This window comes from Pangasianodon hypophthalmus, chromosome 3, assembly GCF_027358585.1.
Source record: "Pangasianodon hypophthalmus isolate fPanHyp1 chromosome 3, fPanHyp1.pri, whole genome shotgun sequence".
Taxonomy (NCBI): Eukaryota; Metazoa; Chordata; class Actinopteri; order Siluriformes; family Pangasiidae; genus Pangasianodon; species Pangasianodon hypophthalmus.
The window spans coordinates 26948556-26972571 of NC_069712.1; the positions used below are offsets into that span (position 1 = coordinate 26948556).

At 37.2% G+C, this 24016-nt stretch overlaps 1 protein-coding gene across 1 annotated transcript in view; it reads right to left on the minus strand.

The window, feature by feature from the left end:
• Positions 1-24016, minus strand: part of plpp4 (phospholipid phosphatase 4) — a 92743-nt gene that overhangs the window by 30622 nt on the left and 38105 nt on the right. The window contains exons 2-3 of the mRNA XM_026939066.3: positions 8332-8440; positions 1846-1936 (exon numbers count right to left, since the gene is read on the minus strand). Coding sequence (XP_026794867.3) covers positions 1846-1936; positions 8332-8440 — 200 coding nt within the window. The remainder of the gene's footprint in view (positions 1-1845; positions 1937-8331; positions 8441-24016) is intronic.

A 24016-nucleotide genomic window follows, 5' to 3' on the forward strand; every position in this document is an offset into this window, starting at 1 on the left:
AATATAGCCCTTTATAGTATAATAATAATAATATAATATTGAATTCACCGAGTAGCAGATTGATACAAAGCGTAGAACTCGCATCCCAGACAGAACAATTTCACCCCTTTTATCATGTTGCCGCTATACCATTTTAACTTGATGACAAAAAAATTACAGCTCTTGTTTGCTGTAATAGAATCTGTTTTTATGCTTTCCTGACTCTATAATTGTAATATTTAACACTGTGTAAGATTTTAATCTCTGAAGTGCTGTACTGAGCAATAGTTTTCTCTCTCTGGCTTGGTTTAATTGGATTTGTGTTCAGCTTTCTATCCTAATGGCTTCTGTTGTGCTTCAGGCTCCTATGAGCATTGGTACAAACAAAGCAAATCATAACACATACGGTCTTGAGCCAAAAAAAAAAAAAAGCATAAAAAATTTAAACGGAATTTAAATGAAAGCCTCAAGGCCACGCTGCCATGAAATGTCTAGCCTCTTTAAAGAATTTGTGTTGAGCGTGACGAGGACGGATTGATCAAACTGTGCGAGGAACACCAATTTGAGGAGCTGTATTTATTAATTAATTAGCAAATGCATTTTTGTTTAGAGATTTAATGTGCAACTGCAGTTGGGAATCAGCAGTGTCTGCTGGATTTTCTGAAACTGCTTAAAAGTAATTTCAACTTCAATGAATCTTTTATTCTTCCGTTATATTTAATTCCCATGCGTTACAAATCCCAAACATCACAAAACAATGATTTAATCAGTTCAATAATGTGAACGCAGTCAAGCAACAGATGAAATGGTGAGTCCGTTGCTCGTTAGCTTGGCCCCTGTCATAAAACTGTTTAATTCAGACTAACTGCTGTACACTCATAAATAGTGCCAATACGGCTCCCTATCCTAGCATTTTATGTGATGTCACACTGTATAATCGCTGCCATTTTGAGGACCAAATAGGGAACTTAATGTCCTAATGAATTTGGACAGCTATGTTTGCTAGCTATCTATGCTTTGGGACAAATGGGATTATATCAGCAGCAAGTATTGCTAGAAATTAGCAAACGTTACGTAGTTAGCTGATATCAATTTACCCTCCCTATAATATAAAGAGTTTCTTTTCCTCTTGAAGAAATGCACTGGAATCTTTTACCTGCCTGGGTGCGATAAGCTGGGAGGCTTCTGTGCTCTTAAATGCTTTGAATCACTCTCCAGAAGGGAGGGGATAGGGAGAGGGATTGTGTATATATGTATATATGTATATTACGTACATAATTTTTTAAAAAATCACATGACTAAAAGGCTAGGATTGAGGCTGGCAAGTGCTGATACTGTTCTTTATTGAGGATGAGAATACGTTGAAACGGATCTCCCTTGAGAGTAAGAATTGCTCAAAATATTGATATTGCTCTCCACTAACGATAGGAATTGCTGAACGCGCTGGTGCTGTACTCTGTTGAGGATGAGAATCACATGCGCTGGACTGCATGTTAACGAAAATGGCCATGTGTCTACCCTTACAGAAATGTCACACAAACTTCACATGTAATTACACGATTCTTATGAATTTTGCATTCACAGCACTTGGCAGACGCCCTTATCCAGAGCACCATACATTTATCTAATTCATACAACTGCTTAAGGGCCCAGCAGTGGCAGCTTGGTGGTTCTGGGATTTGAATTCACAACCTTCCAATCAGTAGCCCAACACGGTCACAAGGCGATAAATTTGCGACATGGTCACAAGGCGATACATTTGCTACTGGTTCTCTGCAAAGGAACGAGCAAACAGTAATACTTCTCTAGTTCCAAAGAAAACCACCACTGTTAGAGAAGGTAGAACTTTATTTCTCCTGGACTTACCCAAACATGCCTCTTTGATTTCGGTCTTATCTGTTCGTCGTATGATCTTCACCACAAAGATTACAGCCAGGGGGGTCAGGAACGATATAGCCTGCATGAGTAAACGGGAAAAGTCATCATGCCACATGCTCTGTTGCTGTCCTTGTTGTAATAAGCATATTTAAATTGTATTTAGGAATACTCCAATAAAATTACTAGCAACTGCTTCTCAACTGTGGAAACTTGTGTGTATATCCATGGTCATGATTTAATCATCAATAATTCTAAACGAAAATGAATCTAGTCTCTTTCCAAGCTGAAAACAGATACTGAAAATGATCATGTAAACAGCTAAAAATGGACTGACAGATACTTGTTTGCTTGCTTTACACATGTGTAAGTGTAGTGTGTTTACTGTGGAAAAAAAGAACGGTTATAACATATTAATAAAATTAGTAATAGATCCACTCCTTGGTATAAATACTCCTCAAACAATTATTTAAAATAGTGGCAGAAATCTATGCTGGATGTCTTCCAAAAAAAAAAGGATGAAGGGAATCTCTCATTAACTGCCATCTGCTGAAGCGTGATGGAAAGCAATAGGTTCAGGTTCCAATGATCAGGCCAATCACGATTTCTTCAGAGTGGCAATGATGTCTCAGATTTAAACTTCTCAGAGTTATATATTCATTCATTTTCCAGACCGCTTACCCTACACAGGGTCACGGGGTAGCCTGAAGCCTATCCCAGGGAGCTCAGGGCACAGGGCGGGGGATACCCTGGACGGGGTGCCGACCCATCGCAGGGCACAATCGCACACACTACGGACAATCTGGAAATGCCAATCAGCCTAGAACACATCTCTTTAGACTGGGGGCGGAAACCGGAGTACCCAGAGGAAACCCCCAAAGCACGGGGAGAACATGCAAACTCTGCACACACAGGGCAGAGGCAGGATTCAAACCCCTAGCCCCAGAGGTGCGAGCCAACAGTGCTAACCACTAAGCCTCTGTGCCCTCTGAAGTTTTACAGTTTAATCATAAAAGTTTATACATTTTAATCAAAAAAGTGTCTTGGATTATGAAGCATCCTGGATGTTTGTAGCAGATTGCTAGGAGCCTGTTGTTCATAATTCATATTCTTAGTCTCTTAATTTATTTAGTCCTATCGGGTATAATAATGTATAACACATATTGTGAATTAATAAACTTCTGAATTAACTGAAAGTGAATGTGGAGCCCTTACTACACATTATAAAATATAATTTAATTATACTTTTATATCCCTAAATTTTATATTCCTAAATTAAATATATTTTATGATTTACAGCAATTCTCATAGATATTTAATTTATATTTACTTTAATAAGCACTTGTTTTAGAATTATATACTAACCTTTTATAAGTACATTTTTTAATTTTAAACCAAAATATCACCATTTTTATCATTTTAACCAAAACTGTAATTTGTTTAAAAATATATATTTTTATATTAAAGACTAAAAATGAAAAGTTGTGCTTTCTTCATGTGATCTATAATACTATATGTTATGTAACACATTTACTGTAGTAACTAATCATTGTGAAATAAATCCAGATCAGCCTACACAGCACAAATTCCCCACTGACGCTCTAAAACTCATTTCATTGTCAAGTGCCATAACTACACTAGGTCTAAGCAGTATTATTATCTATGCATAACATTATACTTGTCAGAGACATCTTTCAGCAATGCATGAAAGAATATTTACAAAGAACAGAAAAAAAAAATCTGATTATGAAATGAAATGTATAAAATGAGAAAAATGTTCATTTGGGGCTGCTGTAGTCTGAAGCGTTGTAGTGCCATCAATCCTCCTACGCAACAGTGAAAGACTCCCAGTTCACATCCACTTATACTTAACACAAGACCGGGGCTTTTTTTTTTCTATGCCTGAGTAATTACTACCAACCTGCAAATGTGTTCATTATTTTCCCTTTTTGCTCAGCACCAGCATGACCTTTACCTGCTGTAATTAATGGATAGTGGGCTGGAGGCTTCGGAAAGAAGAGACTTGTTGTATGCTGGAGCTTTTTAAATAAAAACAAATCACCACAATTGACATGACTAATCCTAATTTTATAGCACAGATGGCTTGGGGGTGTCACATTAATGCCCATTCCTACTCTTGGCTAGCAGGATTAGTTTGATATTTCTCGCAAAGTCTTGCCAGTGTCATTTTGCACATTATCAATCTTTTGCCTTTGTGTTTTTAGTTTATATAATGTTGCTGACCTTTTGTCTTTGCCTCTCTATACTATCCAGCAGTATATTATCTTTCAATTATCTAGTTTCTTGAATTTCTGCTTGTTTATTTGACATCAACTGTGGATTGTGGACTGCTTTTTTAAGCCTTATAACTGCTATGCACTTGTATCCAGGTCTTTGTGCATGTGACAGGAGGTAAAAGGGGGAAAAGTTGTTTCTTTTGTACTCTTGAGTCACTGGCCTTGGAAAAATAATAAAGTACCATGGGGCTAAAGGCAAAATGTGTGACTGAAAGTGTAAGGCACAAAGTAACACACAATCTCAGTACACTGAGCCAAGATGTATTTGTGGAGATACAGTGAACAAGACAGATGTTTAATTTCAAACCAACAAGACACTTTTGTGTGTTTGGTATACGGTATTATAACGAATTATAAGACATAGTGAAAGGAATCATGATATCAGGTCAAAAGTGTGTATTTCCTGAATGTGCTCTGAAGCAGGTGGTGGCATCGTTTGTGGGTCTGCACTCAGAGGGAGGTATCTGGGGATGAGCTAGAGGGTTAATGACTAACATAAGCCCTGTTGTCCCGTGTATATTTATGTGAGCTCCCTCTATTTCTCTCTCTCCCTAAGCAGTGAGCTGAGCATATGTGTGTGTGTGGCCATGAACAGAGCAAAGCAGAGCGAGCAGTAAGTGACCTGGAAACTTGCCACAAAGTTTGAGGCACACAATTGTATAGGATGTCATGGTATGCTGTACCAGTGCCTGGCTTCACTAATGCTCTTGTAGCTGAATGGGCAAATCCACACAGCAATGCTCCAAAATCTAGTGGAAAGCCTTCCCAGAAGAGTGGAGGTTATTATAACAGCAAAGAGGGAATATATCTGGAATGGGATGTTCAACAAGCACATGGTGTGATGACTCAGGTGTCCATGACTTTTGATCATATAGTGTATGTATATAGGGGCATACATCAGGTGTGTGTCACTTAGGTGCGAATTATATAGCACGTTGATTATTACAGTAAAATTACAGAGAGCTGTAACCATAGCAGATGACTTCTTGGTTAGCTTGTCCATTAAACTGTAAGAACCAAAACACGGGCACAACGAATTCATTCTAAAACAAGAAAATGGAAGCACAAAAACATACATGTCACATACACACATTACAATTTCATGACATAAAATTTTTTCATTGTCATATTCATTGTCATATTTGTGTTGGCACACAAATTAAAAAGTAATTGAATAATTGTTTCTGTGACTGGTTCAGTCATTTCTGATTTTACTTCTGGCTCAACGTAAAAAAAAATAGGATGTGCTAGATCAAATGCTGCTTTATACACTGACAGCTGATAAATGAGTGCAGAACTCATATTGTTAATCTGAGAAATTTGCAGTAATCACGTCATCTGCATGATTATTACCACTAGGATCATTTCCCTTTCCTGTCCATGACAAACAGCCTTGATATATTCCCAATATATTAGAACACTGTTATTAGATGTTGAATTGAATCATTTCCTGCCTGTCATTCGTATATTATTACATTACTTTCAACTATATTGCTTTTGTGCTACACTGTATTTCAATTAACAACAATTTTTTTTTATCCCCTGATTTAAGAAAGGGCTTAAAGGAACGTGCTTGCTAAGCCCTAATAGCACAAGCCTTTTGCCTTTATAACTTTTATAAACAAACTAGCTTTTGGATCCTCTCAGCTGGGTTCCCTAATATTCTGTCCCCCTGTAGCCCATCCTAACACACTTACTGACACTTCTTTGCAAATCTGACTGATGTCATGCAGGTCAGGTCTGGGAACTGGGATGGTCATGACAAATCTTGCTTTTGAGTCTTTTCTAAAGATTTTTCTCATGATTTTCCACACAATGTTTTTAGCTCGAACTCCCCTGACCATGCCTCCCCCCCCAAAAAAATTAATTTTGCTAATTTTCAATTTGCGGGTCTCAAGAAAAGATAACAGCGACAGCAAATCAATATGTTCTTTTATAAATAGAAGTACATTTTTAATACACAAATGTCACACTATACACAGCAATGAAGAATGGTCTATAAATGGTCCAGGGTTTGCACACACACACACACACACACACACACACACATACACATATAATATAACTTATGCACCCCTTGCTCCTACAGTTAGAGCACAACAATAGCTCATGAGACTGGAAAGGTATTCTCAAACCTTTTGGCTCAGCAGACATAATGTCAAAGCTTTTTAGTCATTTTCACCCTTGCAGGTCTTTGATCACTGTGATATTTGCAGAATATAATATTAGCAATAATCAAAGTTTTAAAATGCAATAATTACAAAATTGCATTTTGTAATTACTTTAAAAGCTAAGTTATTTAGACATGCTCTTCTATAATCCTCTTCAAGTAAACAACTAAGCATGATCCAAGTTCTTGACCTTATGTAAAAAATAAAACCCACAGTAATTAATACTAGTGGATGAGCTTTCAGTTTGTTGGATGTAAGCCCAGGATGGGGCCATAAAGAACATGAAAATGGCATCACTGGTCTCTATAAAGTCAATCTTCACAAATATGCAGACTCATAAATATGCAGGTGCATCTTTTCCTGTACTGTACCTACCTATATATTAGATATATACCTGAATACAAATACATTATACAGAATGAACAGGTAACGTGTTCTAAACAAATTGAAATAAAGGTACAAATAGGGGCTACACTATGCATTTTTAAAAAGCTTGCTAGAAAGGTTCACATGGTATCTGGTTGAGACTAGAGGTGTGGATTTGGACTGGGATCCCATAGGATGTGTCCAAAAAAAAAAAAATAAAATAAAACGTCACACGAGCAGGAGACTTTTACTGTCAGTGGATATGAAGCTCATTAATGTGAATGTGAATAATGCATTTACAGTGATGCATTTACCAGGTTCGTTCATTCCTTCATCCTTAGTAACTGCCTGGTCATGGTGGCGGTGGTTTAAATTAGGCCACGAGTTTGTTTAGACCTAGATTTCGGGCAAGAGAACCAACTAAATTCATTAGAAAATGTCACGGCCAGATAAAACAAAAATAATAACTGAGTGAGCTGAAGGATTAAAAAAAAAAACAGTTCTGCACACATCTCTGTTTAAAAAAAGAGAGGAAAAACTTTTCTGGTTTGAGTATTGAGTTACACCCTTACTATAAATTGTATATTATTTTCAGAAATGATCTAAAATGAATCATAGCTGCCAATATCACCCCAATTACCCAGTGGAGATGACATCCTAAAAGTATATCAAATGACTTAATCTGAACCAAAAAAAACTCAATAAAGGACATCTTATTATGTAGTGTGGACCTTAGAGAGCTGTAATTGTTATATTTAATAAATGGGTTATATTTAAACATTTGTTGGATGACATGACCTTTTGCTCAGTCTTTTTGTTGGCACTTCAAGCAAATTCCCCTGGCACGGTGCTATCACAGCCTTCTTGTTTTTCTAAAAAATTGGAACAGCAAACTACATAACTCAAAATAGTAGTGCGCGGTGCCACTGAATATTATTAATCAGCTACAGCAGATGCAAATGTTTATATTGAATCAGCAACTCTGCATCCTCGCGCATGCAGAGCGTGTAGAAGTGCTTAGGGGACAAACCAGTGCAAAATGTCTAACAGCTGAAACCAGAGCTGAACTTTATCATATCATAAAGGAGACTTGCTATGTAATAAATCAGTCTCATGCTTGTGAAATGTGATGGTGTAATTCAAGCAATCTAGAAAGTAATCTTTTTTTTAACATGTAAAAAAATCAGGCATTATATTTCACATAGAGTGTACTCAGTTTTAAGGATGTAACCAAATATGAACATATTTGTCACGTAATTCCCACTTAGCACACGCAGCGTGGAATCCAGCACGAACGCGCTTCCTTCGAGCTTCAAATGGCATCTGGTTGAGACCCGGAGCATGGCAAGGTTCCTTGTTTATATAATGTAATCCAATGCTTTGCATGTGTTAACTGCAGTTTTCGAACTGGTTCAGTAGTTTCTAAGCCTTTTCGTTCTTGTTTCCTCCTGTTTCCTAGTTCCTGTATTTATAGTTATTTTCTGGTATGGACCTTCCTGGTTTGTGAATTCCGAGTGCAGCTTTGCTTCTGATCTTTGTGCCTTCCTGCACTCTGACACTCAATAGATCCGGGCCAATAAAGACACTCTCCAAGGGTCAATAAAAACACTCTCCAAGCACATCAAACCAAAAACATGACTTACAAACATGACTCTCTTGGGGATGAGATCTGATTCCACCAGAGGGTTCTTGTAGAGCCACAGCTCTTCAGGCTGAATAACTCTTTCAAATGGCTCCAGGAACTCAGTGAACCTGAGAGAGGCAGAGAGAGAGAGAGAGAGAGAGAGAGAGAGAGTGTTACTCATTCATCTCCATTAACACAACTCAGACTGCATCTGGTCAGCCATTCTGAGGAGATCTTCTGTTTCCTGTGATTATAGAGTGAATGGTACACTGTTTTTAACCCTAACATAAAAATTAATACACCACAGATACATTAACCTATGTTTCTCTGTGAAAATTACCTCACACCTTGCTTAGGAAGATGATTTCTCAAACCAATTTCTCGCTCCCTACACATAACTTATTGTAGATTAACTGAAAAGATAAGATGCCCTTCAACATGAATGCCTCGATATATTCTGGTTTCACAAAACATGCATGTGGAAAGGGGAAAACGTGACAACACAATATCGCCCTTTATACTGTAGTGCCTCTTTTACACACAGATTTATTTGCAGTACATGCATAGTAATACAGTATCCATCAGTCTCATGCAATAATTTACACCTACTGTAACTTGCAAAAGTATTCAACCCCCTGGAATTGATCAGATGTGTCTGAATAACAAACGATAAATACACATATTCTTCCTGTCAGGATTTTTACTGCAAACTTATTTTCAGTGAATTTCAAAATTCAGTGAAAGTCAAAATTAATTATTGGTCAGCAAGTATTTCAAAGAAAATCAGAAACTATAAATGTTGCTTGCGTAAGTATTCACACACCCCAGGTCCAGATGAAAGACACTGTCTTAAGGAGTGAAATATTAAAACAGCTCATTTTTTCTGAACAAATCTATTAAAATACTGGCTGGAACAATCTGTTTAAGTGTGATTTATAATCCGGACAAATCTGATGAATTTTAAGGGGGTTGAATACTTTTGCAAGGCACTATTTTAAGTATAGAGTACACGGAGGAGTCAGTGAAAATGTAATCCTGTTAAGAAAATTGATTTTGACTGTAGCAAATCTATAAAAAAATTTTAGATGTCCAGAGGGGAATACATATTCTAACTGCAACATGAGTGTTCTTAAGTAGGCTTGTGCCAAGCACTGGATTTTCAATGCACTTTGATATTCAATAAACTCAGCTTTTTTTTTTAATAAAGGGAAATTTCATGCTTTGGGTTTATTTCAAGTCTGTAGCGAGAATCGAAAAGTTTCCTGGAACTATAATACTGCAATAGAAATTGCTCTGTTTCCCGTAATGGAAAATGCCTAAAGTTCTTGGGTTCCTTAAATGGTTCTTGCACTGGAAACACACACACTGACAAAATCGCTTATTTCTTTTTTTGCCATGAACTGCACTGACATAGGCATTCACTAGCACAGAGCAGTGAAGTTAGTGTGCATGCATGCAAGCACTTCAGTTCTGCGAGCACTGAGCACTACACTTTGTTCATGAGTCATGATGTAATTCATGGCACCTTGTGCTCATTTTTAATAACCACACTCGCTGATACTGCTCTGTGCGCTCAGTTCGCCCTCACGTTCTCTGTTAAAGATATCGTTTAAACACCTTGACAACTTAAACAAAAAAAATAAACTCAGAGCAAGATGTTTGTTGCTAGCATCTCTTGGCTGTAATCAGCATAAACAGAACTAAATAAAATATTCCACAGGTTATTCATTTTGAATCCAGTACTCACTGAAATAAAAAAAAAAAACTTCCATGACACACATTTCTTCTTTCTTCAGTCCAAACATAATTTACATTTGTATCCCAAACAGAAACAGTACACACTACATGTATCTTTAATAATGCATTTCCATAATTTAGGTTATTTCTTTTGTTTCAATATAGGTGAAATGATTCAGCCTAAAGTCTTTGAAAAGCTATTTGCAAGCCGCCGAGATAGATCTATTGGTTAAAAACAGAGCAGAATGTCTGCTAAAAGGTTCGAATGAAGCCCAGAAATCCTTTACGGAGACTCCAAATTGCAAAAGTGAATTACCGGTAATTACAGTTCTCTCACGTGTCTTGTAAAATGTCTAAATTTACAAGATAAAATGACAACTTGCCATGTGAAAAGCATTACAAATATTCATCTTAACGCTAACATTTAAATCTGTTATGCTTAATTGCTGCCTAATGGAAAAGTAATGAGGTCATTTGTTCAATTTGGTCCCGAAAAGGAAAAACGGTTATTATTGTCAAGGCTAAGCCAAAATACGCTAAAACATTATCCATATTATTGTGACACTCCTCATTAGAACAACAAGGCAGTGAATGTGTTCCAACAATAATGCAGATTAATTTGAGAGTTTTAAAGAAAGGTTCATTGCTTTGAGATGGCATGCAGCTGTATCTATGCCACAAATGCATTTTCGATGCCTTCTCTCCACCTCCAAGTGTTTTCATCAAGCATAATTACCCATAAACTTGTGTCAGTGAATTATCTTCCATCAATCAATGTAAACAATCCTCTGCTGTTGTGCTTTCAGCACAGAAGAGATGAAAGCGTGGACAAAAAGAAAGTGACTTGTGTAGCTAATTTTGTCTCATCTGGCATCAGGCTCGGCTATTCTCTTTCATCAATGCTTTACGGATCCTTGGGACTCCTGACACTGATTCCTCTGCGAACAGATGAGCAACCCTGCTGCTCATGAACACAATACCGATCCCTACAGATTATAGAGGACTTTCTTAAGTGACCTATTTGTTTTCATTCTGTTTCTCTCAAACCACTGGCTAGAAACCTTGGGAAAAAATGAAAAAAAAAAAAAAATTTACTAACAACAGGATAGAAAGCTATACATATTTTTTCCTTCCATCATTTTAGAGCTTGTTAATGCAAATGGTGATAGTGGCTTCTGATACACATGACTCATTATTCAAAATCATACGCAATCATGCTTTAGCAATCACCATAAAGCAGGTGATAATGACTTGTATCAATAGATACCCAGAATGTGGTGTATCGGAAGGTTGATTTTTAATTTTTTTTTCTAAGCAGAAATTCAGTGCTCTTAACCCTCTGGACCAAGCGTATTTACAGCAGGAAGTGTTATTCATGCAACATTAATTAAAAAGTGCTTGTTAGTGGAGACTGGGCTTAATTAATCTGTCGTGCATACCACTGCCTTGTGCAGTTCAATAAAAAGCACTACAACAACCCCAGAGATACACTTTTTATAAGCTACACGTAATTAACTTCGGTTGCAGCCAACTTTTTTTTAAGCATGCCCTACTTTGTAACCGTTCTCCCTCAACTCTGCACTCAAAATGTCAGATAGAGATAAAAGTGACTTATCTCCATGGTGACTTTTATAAAACACATACAAGAGTGAAGTGCTATATGTGAGGGAGAGTTTTTTTTTTTTTTAATCACTGGGTTTCTGGGAATTGTAGAATTACAGGTTGTAATGAGGTTTTAATGTAATGAGGATTGAACTTATTTTTCATTATGATGCTTAGGGATGCATCAATACCGATACTGGTATCAGTCTGATACTGTGGTTGGTTATTCATATTAATAAAAAAAAACGTTCTAGACATATTTTACAATTAATAATGGCAAGCAAAGCAAAGTGCAAACTGTGCTCTATGAAAATATCTGAAGGAGCTAGTACAGCACCTTCCTACAATACAAGAAACCTGATAAAACATCTTATGGGGTTTAAACAGTATCTTGAGCATGAGCTGTATCAGTGCAAGGTGCCAAAGATGTTCACGAGCGTAGAGCAGTGAAGTGAGTGTGCAGTGTCGGGTGTGAGGGCACTTCAGTTCTGCGAGCACTGAGCACTGTCAAGACACTAGCGGTGTAACGATCAAAGGTTTTGGATTAATTTATTGATTTAAAAGGCAAAGATTGAAATGAATCAAGATGACAATCGTAAATTATTTATTATTGATTATAATTGATTAAATATCAATTATTATTGAAGAAGGACAGAGAAGTGGTGTGGAAAAGTCATTCATATTTTTAAACTGATGTCTAAATAGGTTAGCAAGGTGATTTGCCTGTAGTCCATCTCTACATTATCAGTAGAGCTTAACCCCAATTCTGAGCAAAGTTGGTCACATATCGATTAGAGGCTACTAAATCGAATCGTAGCAGATTCAGTGGTATCATCCAATATCGAATCACCACCTTAGAATCAAAATCTTATCGTATCGTGTTGAAGCCTGAAGTTTATGCCCGTATGAGACATGTACACTTCCAGGGTCTAAACACTGCTTGTGAGTCAAGGTGCAATTCACACCATAAAACATTAAACATAAAACTCAACATGAGGTGTTCCTCATATTCAGTTTGAAAAAAAGCTGTTGATGAATTCCTTCATGACGATAGTGTTTTTTAGTGAAGACATTAATGGTTTTTCGGAGGTTAGGCTGGATCAGCTTAGTGGTTTTTTTCTGTGACACAACACTTGAATGCAAGACTTCTTTTGTGTTGACCGTATGTACAGGGTGGCCCAAAAGTCTCCATACACAGGGGACTATGTTTGCCAGCACCACGTCGGTTGTGTCTTCGTCAGTGGATGTTCGTCGACGTCCAGTTCTCGGTTGGTCCGCAACACTTCCAGTCTTTTTGAATTTATTAATAAGTTTGGTAACAGAGGCATGTTCTTTGATGTTTCCTGTTAATGTCCATTGCAACCTTGTGAAAGCTTCCAGATCCAGCCATGAGAATGATTTCAATATGTTCTTCTTTGGTCAAAAGCATTCTTAAAGGCTATCTGAAAAAATATATATATATAAAACATAAATGTGGCACACACGTATGAAGAGCTGAAGAGTGCTGCCCTCCTCCATATACATGAGTGAATACACACTGGCTACCCATGACTGGCAATGGCACAGCTGGGATTAAACTTTCAGTCTCTTGCCATTTAAAAGTCCATCTTTTGCCTTTTGGTCCAAAATCAATAATGCATCCACATACATCGTGAACAGCAAACAAAATTATCATATTTCTGAGACAATCCATCCCTGAAGTACAGATAAAAGGAACGATAGCAGTCTCCGTCAGAAACACTGCATGCTCTGGAGCTGGGGTGGGAAAAGGCTAGATACAATGCTTTTCCTGTTTTTGCAGCTATTACTAACAATTCTGTGCAAAGAGAGGAAGCAGCAGTAATAGGTGCATACACAATAATTTGTTGATCAGATCATTATTTTTTGCAGGCATGTGGCCATGTATGTATCTTTTTAGAAGTACATACAGTATTGAAGTTGTAGGGAGTTGTACGCAAGATGTACATAAAATTTGATATGATAAGATATGGTGTTGTCTCAATACAATATATTTTTCGATACAGCACAAATAAGCATTGTCTGAATATGTTTCCATTGTCAGTAAAAAAAAAATTAATTTTATAACATTATAACATCAACATTATAAAAATACAACAACTGAAACTTAATGATATTTGCATTCTCCATTCAGATTCTTAGCAGCATATATTGAAACAAAACTGTGCATTTGAATGGAACAAAATTAACAAGGCTGGCTTTCACTGTTGTGATTCTCAAAGGGGCTTGTATGAAGCATGGGGCTTTTGTTATTCTGCTGTTATTCTGCTCTCAGTGTCATGTAGCTCTCTGTAGCGCCAGATGTATTTTCGAGTCTTGCTTTCTCCAGTACCGAATATGAACTTCCCAATTCCCAATCAGTTCAAACCAATACAAGCTAATCCTAGCTAGTATGCCAGTGTTGCCTTGTGAAAACAGCATGCTTAGGATTAGCATGGGTTTCAGTTTCAAGATAAAGAGGAAGCTACTTTTTCACAGAGTGTGGGCTCAATTAAGTTTGTTACACCTCATGTAATATAAGCAGTATTTCATAACAATTAGCTTACTTTATTATGCAGTGTGCTGAATGTATTGTTCATACAAGAGAGTCTTGTATTGAGCAAAAACAATGCACCGTATTGTTGCACCCCTATTTTGTCAAATTTGGTGGGTTTACACAGCTCTAAAATATTAACATTTAGGCAAAAATGTGGTTTGTGCCCCTTCAAAATTAGCTTAAACCAATAACTGGTACATGCACAGTGCACTTGAAATGAACAAACATGAGGGCATTGAAAGGGTTTCCTAAATGCAAAGCAAATTAGAACATATAAACAGAAACAGTAGAATAATAACATGAACTATTATAAAAGGTTAGTTAATACGGCATGCTAAGAAATTGTCCCAGTTTAGCACATCTAGTCTGCAGGAGCTGAAGGAGTTCATGCTAAACTTAGAATGATGTCGTTATTACTACCTAAAGCCCAAACTTATAGGTGATTCTCAGTGTCAAGTCTATGTTGTTGTTCTTCTTTTGAATTCTCCTGTTAGGTGTCGTGACAGTGGATCATTGGTCTGCATTTTTGATTTGGAACAGTTTTTACGCCGGATGCCCTTCCTGACACAACCCTCCCCAATTTTATCTGGGCTTGGGACTAGCATTGGGAGTGCACTGTCGTGTGCCACTGAGGTCGTTTCCCTGGCCAGGGATCGAACTCAGGCCGTGGCGGTGAGAGCACCGAAGCCTAACCACTAGTCCTCCAAGGACCCATTAAGTGTCCAATCCATCTAATGACAAATAAATGCTTTTGTGGTTTTTTTATGCTCTTAGGAGGAATGTCTTAGATGATTTCAGGGTGGATCAATCTATGAAACATTCAACATTCAATCTATGTAACAACAAACTAATCTTCATTTAGCTAGGTAGGTGCTATAAAATGCCCCGTGAGTGTGATACCCCATGGCAGATTGGCGTCCTGTCCAGAGTGTATTCCTGTCCAGTGTTTCTGGGACAGACTTCAGACTTCAAAATTCACTGCGGCCATAACCAGGATAAAACTGTTGAATGTATGATTTTTTATTAGGTACTATATTAGAATGTGCTGCATGTATGACTAATATGGCAAACTTTGTAAGGTTACATCTGACTAAATTACATCAGTTATCTAAATTTCTTCCCTGATGATGAGAATCAACAGCCAGTAAGCTTTTCCTGACAAAATTTAGACAAAATCACATAGACAATAGGTATAGTGCAAGATGAGGACAGAGAATGGGAAATTGTGAGTAAATAAATAAATAAATAAATAGGAAGCTTCTCTCAACTCTCTGAAATACTCTCAAATGAAAATTTATCTCTCATCTGTTTTCCTGAAGGCCTGCCATTTTCCTGCGAGCTGATCTACTGCCAGGCTACTGGTGGCTCAGATGTCTAAGTAACAGCTCGGCTGGGAGTACACACATAAACACACACAGAGGCTGGAAATAGAATCAATCCTGCTAGGTGTCAACACACGCTGGAGCTGGCACTGTTCATCAGACATATGGAAAAGTGTCTTTTTTGCCCTGAAACAAACACATCTCCCGGAGAGGCAGACACAATAACGCACAAGCAAACAGCTTTTAGATCAGCAAGCTCAGCAAAGGCACAAAGCTGACCAGTATCCATCCGAACGTACCTGTACATGTACATCTCACACACAATTATACATAGTAGACATACACACACTGTATGTAACAAGTTACCCTTGTATTATCATTATTGAGTCCCAGATTAACAATGTCATTCTTCAACATTTCTATAGTCTAGGATATTTCTTACATTTGCAGCACCTCTTAGGCTTTTAAGCAGCATATATATATATGTTTGTGTATATATATATATATATATATATATATATATATATATATATACATATATATATATATATATATATATATATATATATATATATATATATATATACACAAACACACACACACACACACACATATATATATATATATATATATATATATATATATATATATATATATACTGTATATGTTGTTGTAACTAAAGTGTATACTGTAAAAGTTATCTACTATTTTTATATATAATTAGTACAGTTACAATAAGTTGATAAGTGCTATACCAGCTAACTTATCATACATATATATATATATATATATATATATATATATATATATATATATATATATATATCATACCCGTCTCTATCCATTGCCTCCTAAGAGCATCATGCGCTAACTCGTCCAGTAATATTAATTCTGCCAATTTATATGGCAGCGTTTCATTTTAATTGAACAGCTAGCCTTATTCGTCCTTAAATGGATTTGGGTTGACTTGCTGGCTTTTATATAGCCTTATATGCCTATAGGCCTGTATGAAACAATGGGTCTAAAAATATTAAATTTGTGTGTAATAAATAAGTGATTTGAACTCAACAGCATAATCTGTATATAAAAATGCAAAAACACATTGCAAATTATAAGATTCGTAGCCAATCATAGTAGGATTCGAAAGTTTTTTCCAAATTTAGTAGATTTTTAAGAATACCAAATTTTTGTGTAAATGCTAGTGGTATACCAGCTATACCATCAAGCAAAACCTGTATATACTTAATCTAATGTATGCAAAATGCCCACTTCCGCACAACCTGTGGTCAGTTGGGTAGCACGCCGGAAATAGTCCAAACCTACTGGACAGCTCTGTACCTGGCAACCTGAACTGACATAAATTTAACTTGTGTTATAATTCACCAACAGCCACAACTCACAAGTCATTGATTTTTTTTATATCCAGCATAGAGCCATTCTTTCAAAGCCACCCCTGACTAATATTAAATAGATCCCTGAGACCACTGTGCATATCACAATACCAATTCCCTTGACTTTGGCAGACAATTCATACTGATTCCATTCCTGCATTTACTGCTTTCTTTCTTTACAAGAGACCAAAGTGTGCATCACCCCAATGCCCTTTCAGTAATCGATGTGTGTTAATACAAGTCCCCAGGCAAGCAGGTGCGAGATGACTGGATGTGAATAAATGAGCAGCAGGTCACATATCTCTCTTGGGTGGCTTTAGTGAGGCCAGAATCTCACCAAAGAATAAAAGAAGCTCAGGCAGCTATAAGAGGCAAGAGAAGCCAGAAGACTGGGACAACATTTTAGTAATTTCCCTAAAGAGCATTGCCAAATCATGATGTCAGCCATGTACATAAAAAAATATGATGTGAAGCAGCGCCTTACTGTTTTACATGACAGCATAGCTTTATCACCCATTACTTCTTATCCATGCACTTTTATTTATATAACATAACATTTACATTTTGATAACCATGGGCCTCTTTTATTAATGTTTGAGTAAAGTTGTGTATACATGTTTGTGTAAGCCAAACCAAACTAATAATTTACAATGGATTTACAAAAGTTTCGTAAATACAGATTTCTTTCATATTTGCATGTGTATGTTGATAAATGCCAATCACCCGTGCATACCACAGCTGATTTGCATTTGGTGGTGCCCACTAAACTCCATAAAAAGGCCAGGTTCACAGAGCAGAAAGTGCAAAATATCTACTAAGCCGCCAAATAAGAGGAATTTCTCTGAGGGAGAAGTTGAAGTACTTTTGACTCACGTCTATGAGAAAAAATAAATAAATTATTTAGCAGCATATCCTGCAGAGTCACAGCACCTGAAAATGCCAAAATGTGGAGAGAAATTATGGAGGTGAATTCGGTGTTGCAATATAAGCGAGGTCAAAAGAAAATGGATTGACACCAAAATTGAGTATTACTGCTAATCGACAGAGTTTCTCTGCTACTGTGGGAGGCCAAACCATGACAAAGCTTTTTAAAATTGACCAACTTATGAAGCCAGCCATCATCCTCTGAAAAAAAAATATCATACCCGTCTCTATCCATTGCCTCCTCAGAGCATCATGCGCTAACTCGTCCAGTAATATCAATTCTGCCATTTTATACGGCGGCGTTTCATTTTAATTGAACAACTACCTTTATTTGTCTTTAAATGGATTTGGGTTGACTTGCTGGCTTTTATATAGCCTTATTTGCCTATAGGCCTGTATGAAACAATTGGTCTAAAAATATTTAATTTGTGTGTAATAAATAAGTGATTAGAATTTACAGTGTAATCTGTACATAAGAATGCAAAAACATATCACAAATTATACGATTCGAAGCCGATCCATCAACATTTACATTAGTTAGTCTTCTAATGTGTAAATTTACATACACTCAGGTGCAAGATTCGAAGGTTTTTTCCAAATTTAGGAGATTTTTAAGAATACCAAATCTTTTGTGTAAATGCTCATACAAATGATTTACACATAAATCTGTTCATATCCTGCCTGACAAATGAGGCCCAATGTTTTTAAATATATGTAAACTTCTAATGACACTGAAGATTTCACTTCCCAAAGTTTATTCCCAAATCTCACCCTTGCTTCACTTCATAATCTCATCAGCATACTGTATATTTATACATTCTAAGAACTGCTAATGTAATCATAGACTGGCCTTTACTCATCCCTGGACACGTATTCATAATATGCTCATACTGAATATCCTTTTGACACATAGTACTCTTTCTAGGTTTCTTCCTCATGTTGTCTCAGGCAGTTTTTAACTGCCACTGTCACCTCTGTCTGCTCATTAGGGATATAAATCTAAATCCAGATTTCTGAAAAGCTACTTTGTCCCTGTAATTGATTTGATATTAAACTGACATATGATTCAAGTTCACTTACAGATTTGTACACTATTTGGCCAAATGTTTGTGGACACCTAACCATCACACCCATATGCGGTTCCTCCCGAAATTGTTGCCACAAAGTTGGAAGCACACAATTGTATAGAATGTCTTTGTATGCTGTAGCATTACAATTTCCCAGCATCCCAGGCCTCCTCGCCCGACATCACTCCCTGACCTCCCCAGTGCTCTTTGGTTTAATGGGCAAATCCCCACAGCCATGCTCCAAAATCTAGTGGAAAGCCTTCCCAGAAGCTTTTGGAGGTTATTGTAACACCAAAGGGACTAAATAGGATAGTTTTTGACAATATACCTGGGAAAATACCATATTCACGTTAAATTATATATAATAGTTTGTTTCCAAAACATGATAAATCCTCATTTCGTGTTTTTATCAATTTACCTCAGTGTTCATTGCTCACTACATAGACTGCTGATTATGTTTGATTACAGAACAAGCATACACCTTTGGTTAAAAGGGTTGGAGGATGACTTTCTCTGGAAAATATATCAGGTATGTCTGTTTGTAACAAATCATTACATGTCTCAGGAGATTTAAAGTTCTATGTCTGACAGCTTTGTCTATATAATCTGGTTCACACTAGCTCCAACAGCAAAAACACAATTTCACACTCTCATTATTTGATATATGCTGGAGTATGAAGAGCTACCGAACCTTTTGTTAATTTTGAGGTCATCTTTTCAGAGCGGGGAGTGAAAACCTTTCAGAGGAGATTATGAGATGAGAGACAAAGTAAAACTGTGTGTGAAGTGTAAATTTGAGAATGCTACTGCTTTAATAACATCATTGATGCTGCTGACTATTATTTAAATAAATTGATTGCAATATGGAGTACAAATGAAAAAAAAAAAAAAAAACACAAGAAACCAAAACAGCAATACACTGGCATTAATCAGTACATTACTTGCACAGGCATGAAAAGAGAGCCCTTGTTTTCTTCATCAGTTTTTGGCTACTAGTGGCACAGTTCATGTAAAAAAAAAACAGAAGTAGTGTGTTTTTAATTAGTAAGTGTATAGCAAAGGCAAAAATCAAGCTAGAATTCCTAAAATATTAAAGAGTTAAACTGACAGCGCATATAAGAACAGTGGACAATATACACTTACCAGCCATTTCTCATTCAGCCAATTATGTGGCAGCAGCACAATGCGTAAAACAGGGGTGAAGAGCTTCAGTTAATTCGTATAGTTCACATCAAAAATCAGAATGGGAGAAAAATTTTATTTCAGTGACTTTGACCGTGGCATGGATGTTGGTACCAGATGGGCTGGTTTCAGTATTTCAGGAACTGCTGATCTCTTGGGATTTTCACACACAGCAGTCTAAAGTGTTTATACAGCACGTTGCAAAAAACGAAAAACATCCAATGAGTGGAAATGCCACTGCTGGCACAACCTGTTGATGAGAGAGGTCAGAGGAAAATGGCCAAAAACAGGAGGGCTACAGTAACTCAAATAACCACTCTTTACAACTGTGGTGAGCAGAAAAGCATACCTCTGAATGCACAACACGTGAAATCTTAGTGAGGATGGGCTACAATGGCAGAAGACCTCATCGGCTTCCGCTGCTGTCAGCCAAGTACAGGAATCTGAAGCTACAGTGGGCACAAGCTCACCAAAACTAGACAGTTTGAGATAAACAGAAAAAACAGTGTTTTTCCAAATTCAACTGTCCAGCTTGTTCAGTATGAACTGTAACGATTGCATGTAGTTTCACTCAATTGAATACAATTTAATTTATAAAAAAGCTATACCCACTAGCCCAACTCCACCTTACTTAATCAACAAAACAATGTACCAATGTTTTAAAAAACAACAAAATCATTTTTTTAAAAGGTTTCAGCAGTAACAAACGTAAATCTCTGCTAGAGTGGTCAGGGACTGAGAATGTTACCAATACATCCTCTCTAATTGTAAACTGGCCACTGATATTCTGCAGACCCTCTGGGCTTCCCACTTGCTATATGTGCTTCTTTTTAACACTCATGCAGTCTTGCAGATGGTTACACATGTTTCTAATTTCTACCTTCAATGTTTGAGCACTGTTTAAATATGGAATTGCTACACCAATTTTAAGCTGTGATCTTCAATATTCCATGTTTATTCTTAGCATCCGAACTTCATTAGTTTCTACAATTCTCTGGGTTTGACTTTAGCTTGACTACTTGGGTTTCTTATTATTTTAACCATGTCTGCTTGTTACCTGACACTGCCTATGGACTTTGATAAAGATTTTAGAAAATGTCTAAAAACACTTCACACAGCTAGAATATAAAAGCGCTTTCCCAGCTTGTGAAATGTCATTGGCCTTCAGCTCTTGTTGCCATGATAAACTCTATGCCTAGTTGGATGAGGTCTTATTAAAAAATATATATCATTTTAATCCTCTCTCTTAAGCCCTATCTGGATGGGATTAGTTTCACTGGGTGACATTTGTAATACTTTTTACACATCTCCTTCATGATCAAATGTATCCGGCTGGCAATTAAAAAGTGATGCAACTGCTCTTTCATTTATTTCTAGAACACTAAACCTTGCATGATATTGTGACTTATGTAAATATAAAGTGGCTTTATACCAGTAGTTGACATTATAATATCCTCTTTAATTAGCCTGTGGGATCACATTCATCTGATTGATTTTATTTTCTTTCTCCTGCTAATGGGTTCTGGATGTAGGCAGTGTGGACCCATACAAGTTATATGACTCGTACAAAATAAGTGTCATGTCCAAAATGGACAATTCCTCCCCAGACCACCAGAGGGCACTCGCACTCATTTTTTAAAAGTCTTTTGATGTCTGCTCCATTTCCTTCCTTGATTGGGCTCACCTGTTTTGTGTTTCCCCAATTAGTTCCCTATTTAAATTCTGTGTTTTCCCTCCTTAGCTGTGGAGCATTGTGTGTTTGTCCATAGCTGGTATGGTTGCCGGTATTTTATGTTATATTTGCACTGTGAGTGGTTTTTGGTTTTCATGCTGAGTTTCCTTTTCTTTGCCTTGCCTTGCCTTAGTCTAGTTCCTTGTTTTGGTGGTCTAGTGTTTGGGTCCTTTTTCCGTCTTCGCTTGTTTTTTGAGTTGTTTTGTTCTAAAAAAAAAATTAGCACTTGCATCCGACTCCCTGGATTCCATGACAGTAACTTGATAAAAGACTCCTCCACAATTTGAGAAGTACACACACTAAGTGACTAAATATGGTGAGTAAGAAAAGCTGTGCAAATTTTTTTTTTCTAATCTACGAGGCAGCATCTGCCTGCAAAATCACAGAAGTCTCTGAATTGATGGGACTAAACGACCACAGAGTTCAAAAAGCAGAACATAATTTGGTCCATAATTTCCTTAGAGGAGGAAGGAGTAAAACACAGACATGGCACTCCAGATAGAAATTAAATCACAGAGGAGCACCTGCAAGTGATGGAATTACTCCAGGTCCTCACATAAATATTATTTCATCTGACTAGATAAAATAATCCTTATTGCTTTTGAAAGTTTACCAATAGAATGTTTACCCACATTTATTCTCATTGTTTGAGTTGTACTGAGCCTTGGGCAGTGTCAAGATGTTGCTTGACACATTTTCATACATTCTCATATTGTGCTCACAATTTTCCTGACATTACAACTGAAAAAAACATAAAACAAATAGATGGTTTTAAATAGTTTCCATTAAAAATGCAAGAGTTAGAAAATTAGAAAACAGATGGTTATGTACGTAAGTGTGGTTCTGCGACTGATTTGGAGACCACCAAGTCGGTTTCCTTCAGAATGGGGGTTGAGTTTTCCCATTTGCTCATATCCTTGCTGAGTACTAATAACGAAGTTGTCAACTCATGACCACAACATCATATGGGTAGCCTATTAAAGGTCCTTGCTACACTATATAGCGAAATGTTTGTGGACACCGGACCATCATACCCATATGTGGGCCTTTCCCTAACTGTTTGAGTTGGAAGCACACAACTGTATAGAATGTCTTTGTAAGCTATAGCATTACAATTTCCCTTCACTGGAACTAACAAGCTTAGCCCAAACATGTTCCAGCATGATAATGCCCCTGTGCACAAAATGAGGTCTATGAAGATATGGTTTGCCAAGGTTGGAATGGAAGAACTCGAATGGCCTGCACAGACCTCAACCCCATTAGAACAGCAAAGGAGGGACTAAATCTGGAATGGGATGTTCACAAAGCAAATGTGAGTGACACTCCTCTTAGTGCCATCCAGTAGATAACCATGTCAAATGGTATTTAATAGAAAAAGGCACTCCTTGACCTGTGTTCAAGTATGTTTGTGCAGTTACCCTGTGGGCCAACTTGTCTTCAAAATATAAAGCCCCTTTACACTCCTTCAAAGCACACAAAGATCTGGTTATCGTGCAAGGTGTTAACACCCAGTGTTTCCTGTAATAGGGAGAAAAATTTCCACTTGTCTGCATACAACTGGTGTAGAGATGGCTAACCTGCCACTAACCTGGGGTCACTCCCAGACCCATAATTTTCGACAAGTGTGGTCTGCTGTGCCACAATGGACAATAGGTCTGGTCTGACTGTTTGGCCAGAATGACACAATCAGCACACAGGTTATATTGTCTGTCATTCACAGGAGTGGTAGTGGAGGAAAATCTACTGTAGATTTTGCCCAATCATTTGGTAATATAACATGGCCCAAAGTGTTTGTCTTTTCTCTGTCCATTACTCACAATGGACAATGAACTGTCTGTCTGTTCGCAAACAGATCAACTTCCATCTTTGTTAAACGTTCCACATTAACTGAACTACCTTCTTAGAAATTTACCAATCCCCAAACGTGGGACTGCTACAAGACAGTGTGTCCACTATCTGAGTGTATCAACCCGATAGGTAGGAAGGTCAAGATGTCCATTTATCCACTTCCAGAGCTTGCTTGCCTACCTCAATATCACTTGCTCTTTTGTACCCCTAGTGTTTCCACATTTGAGGTCAGGAGCTTTGTCAGGTGCATCAACTGATTTTGGGATTATCCACCCAGCAACTAATCATCCAGCTGGGAAAGTACACTCAGACCCTGATGTTGCAGCGCCTCTCAAACACACTTTG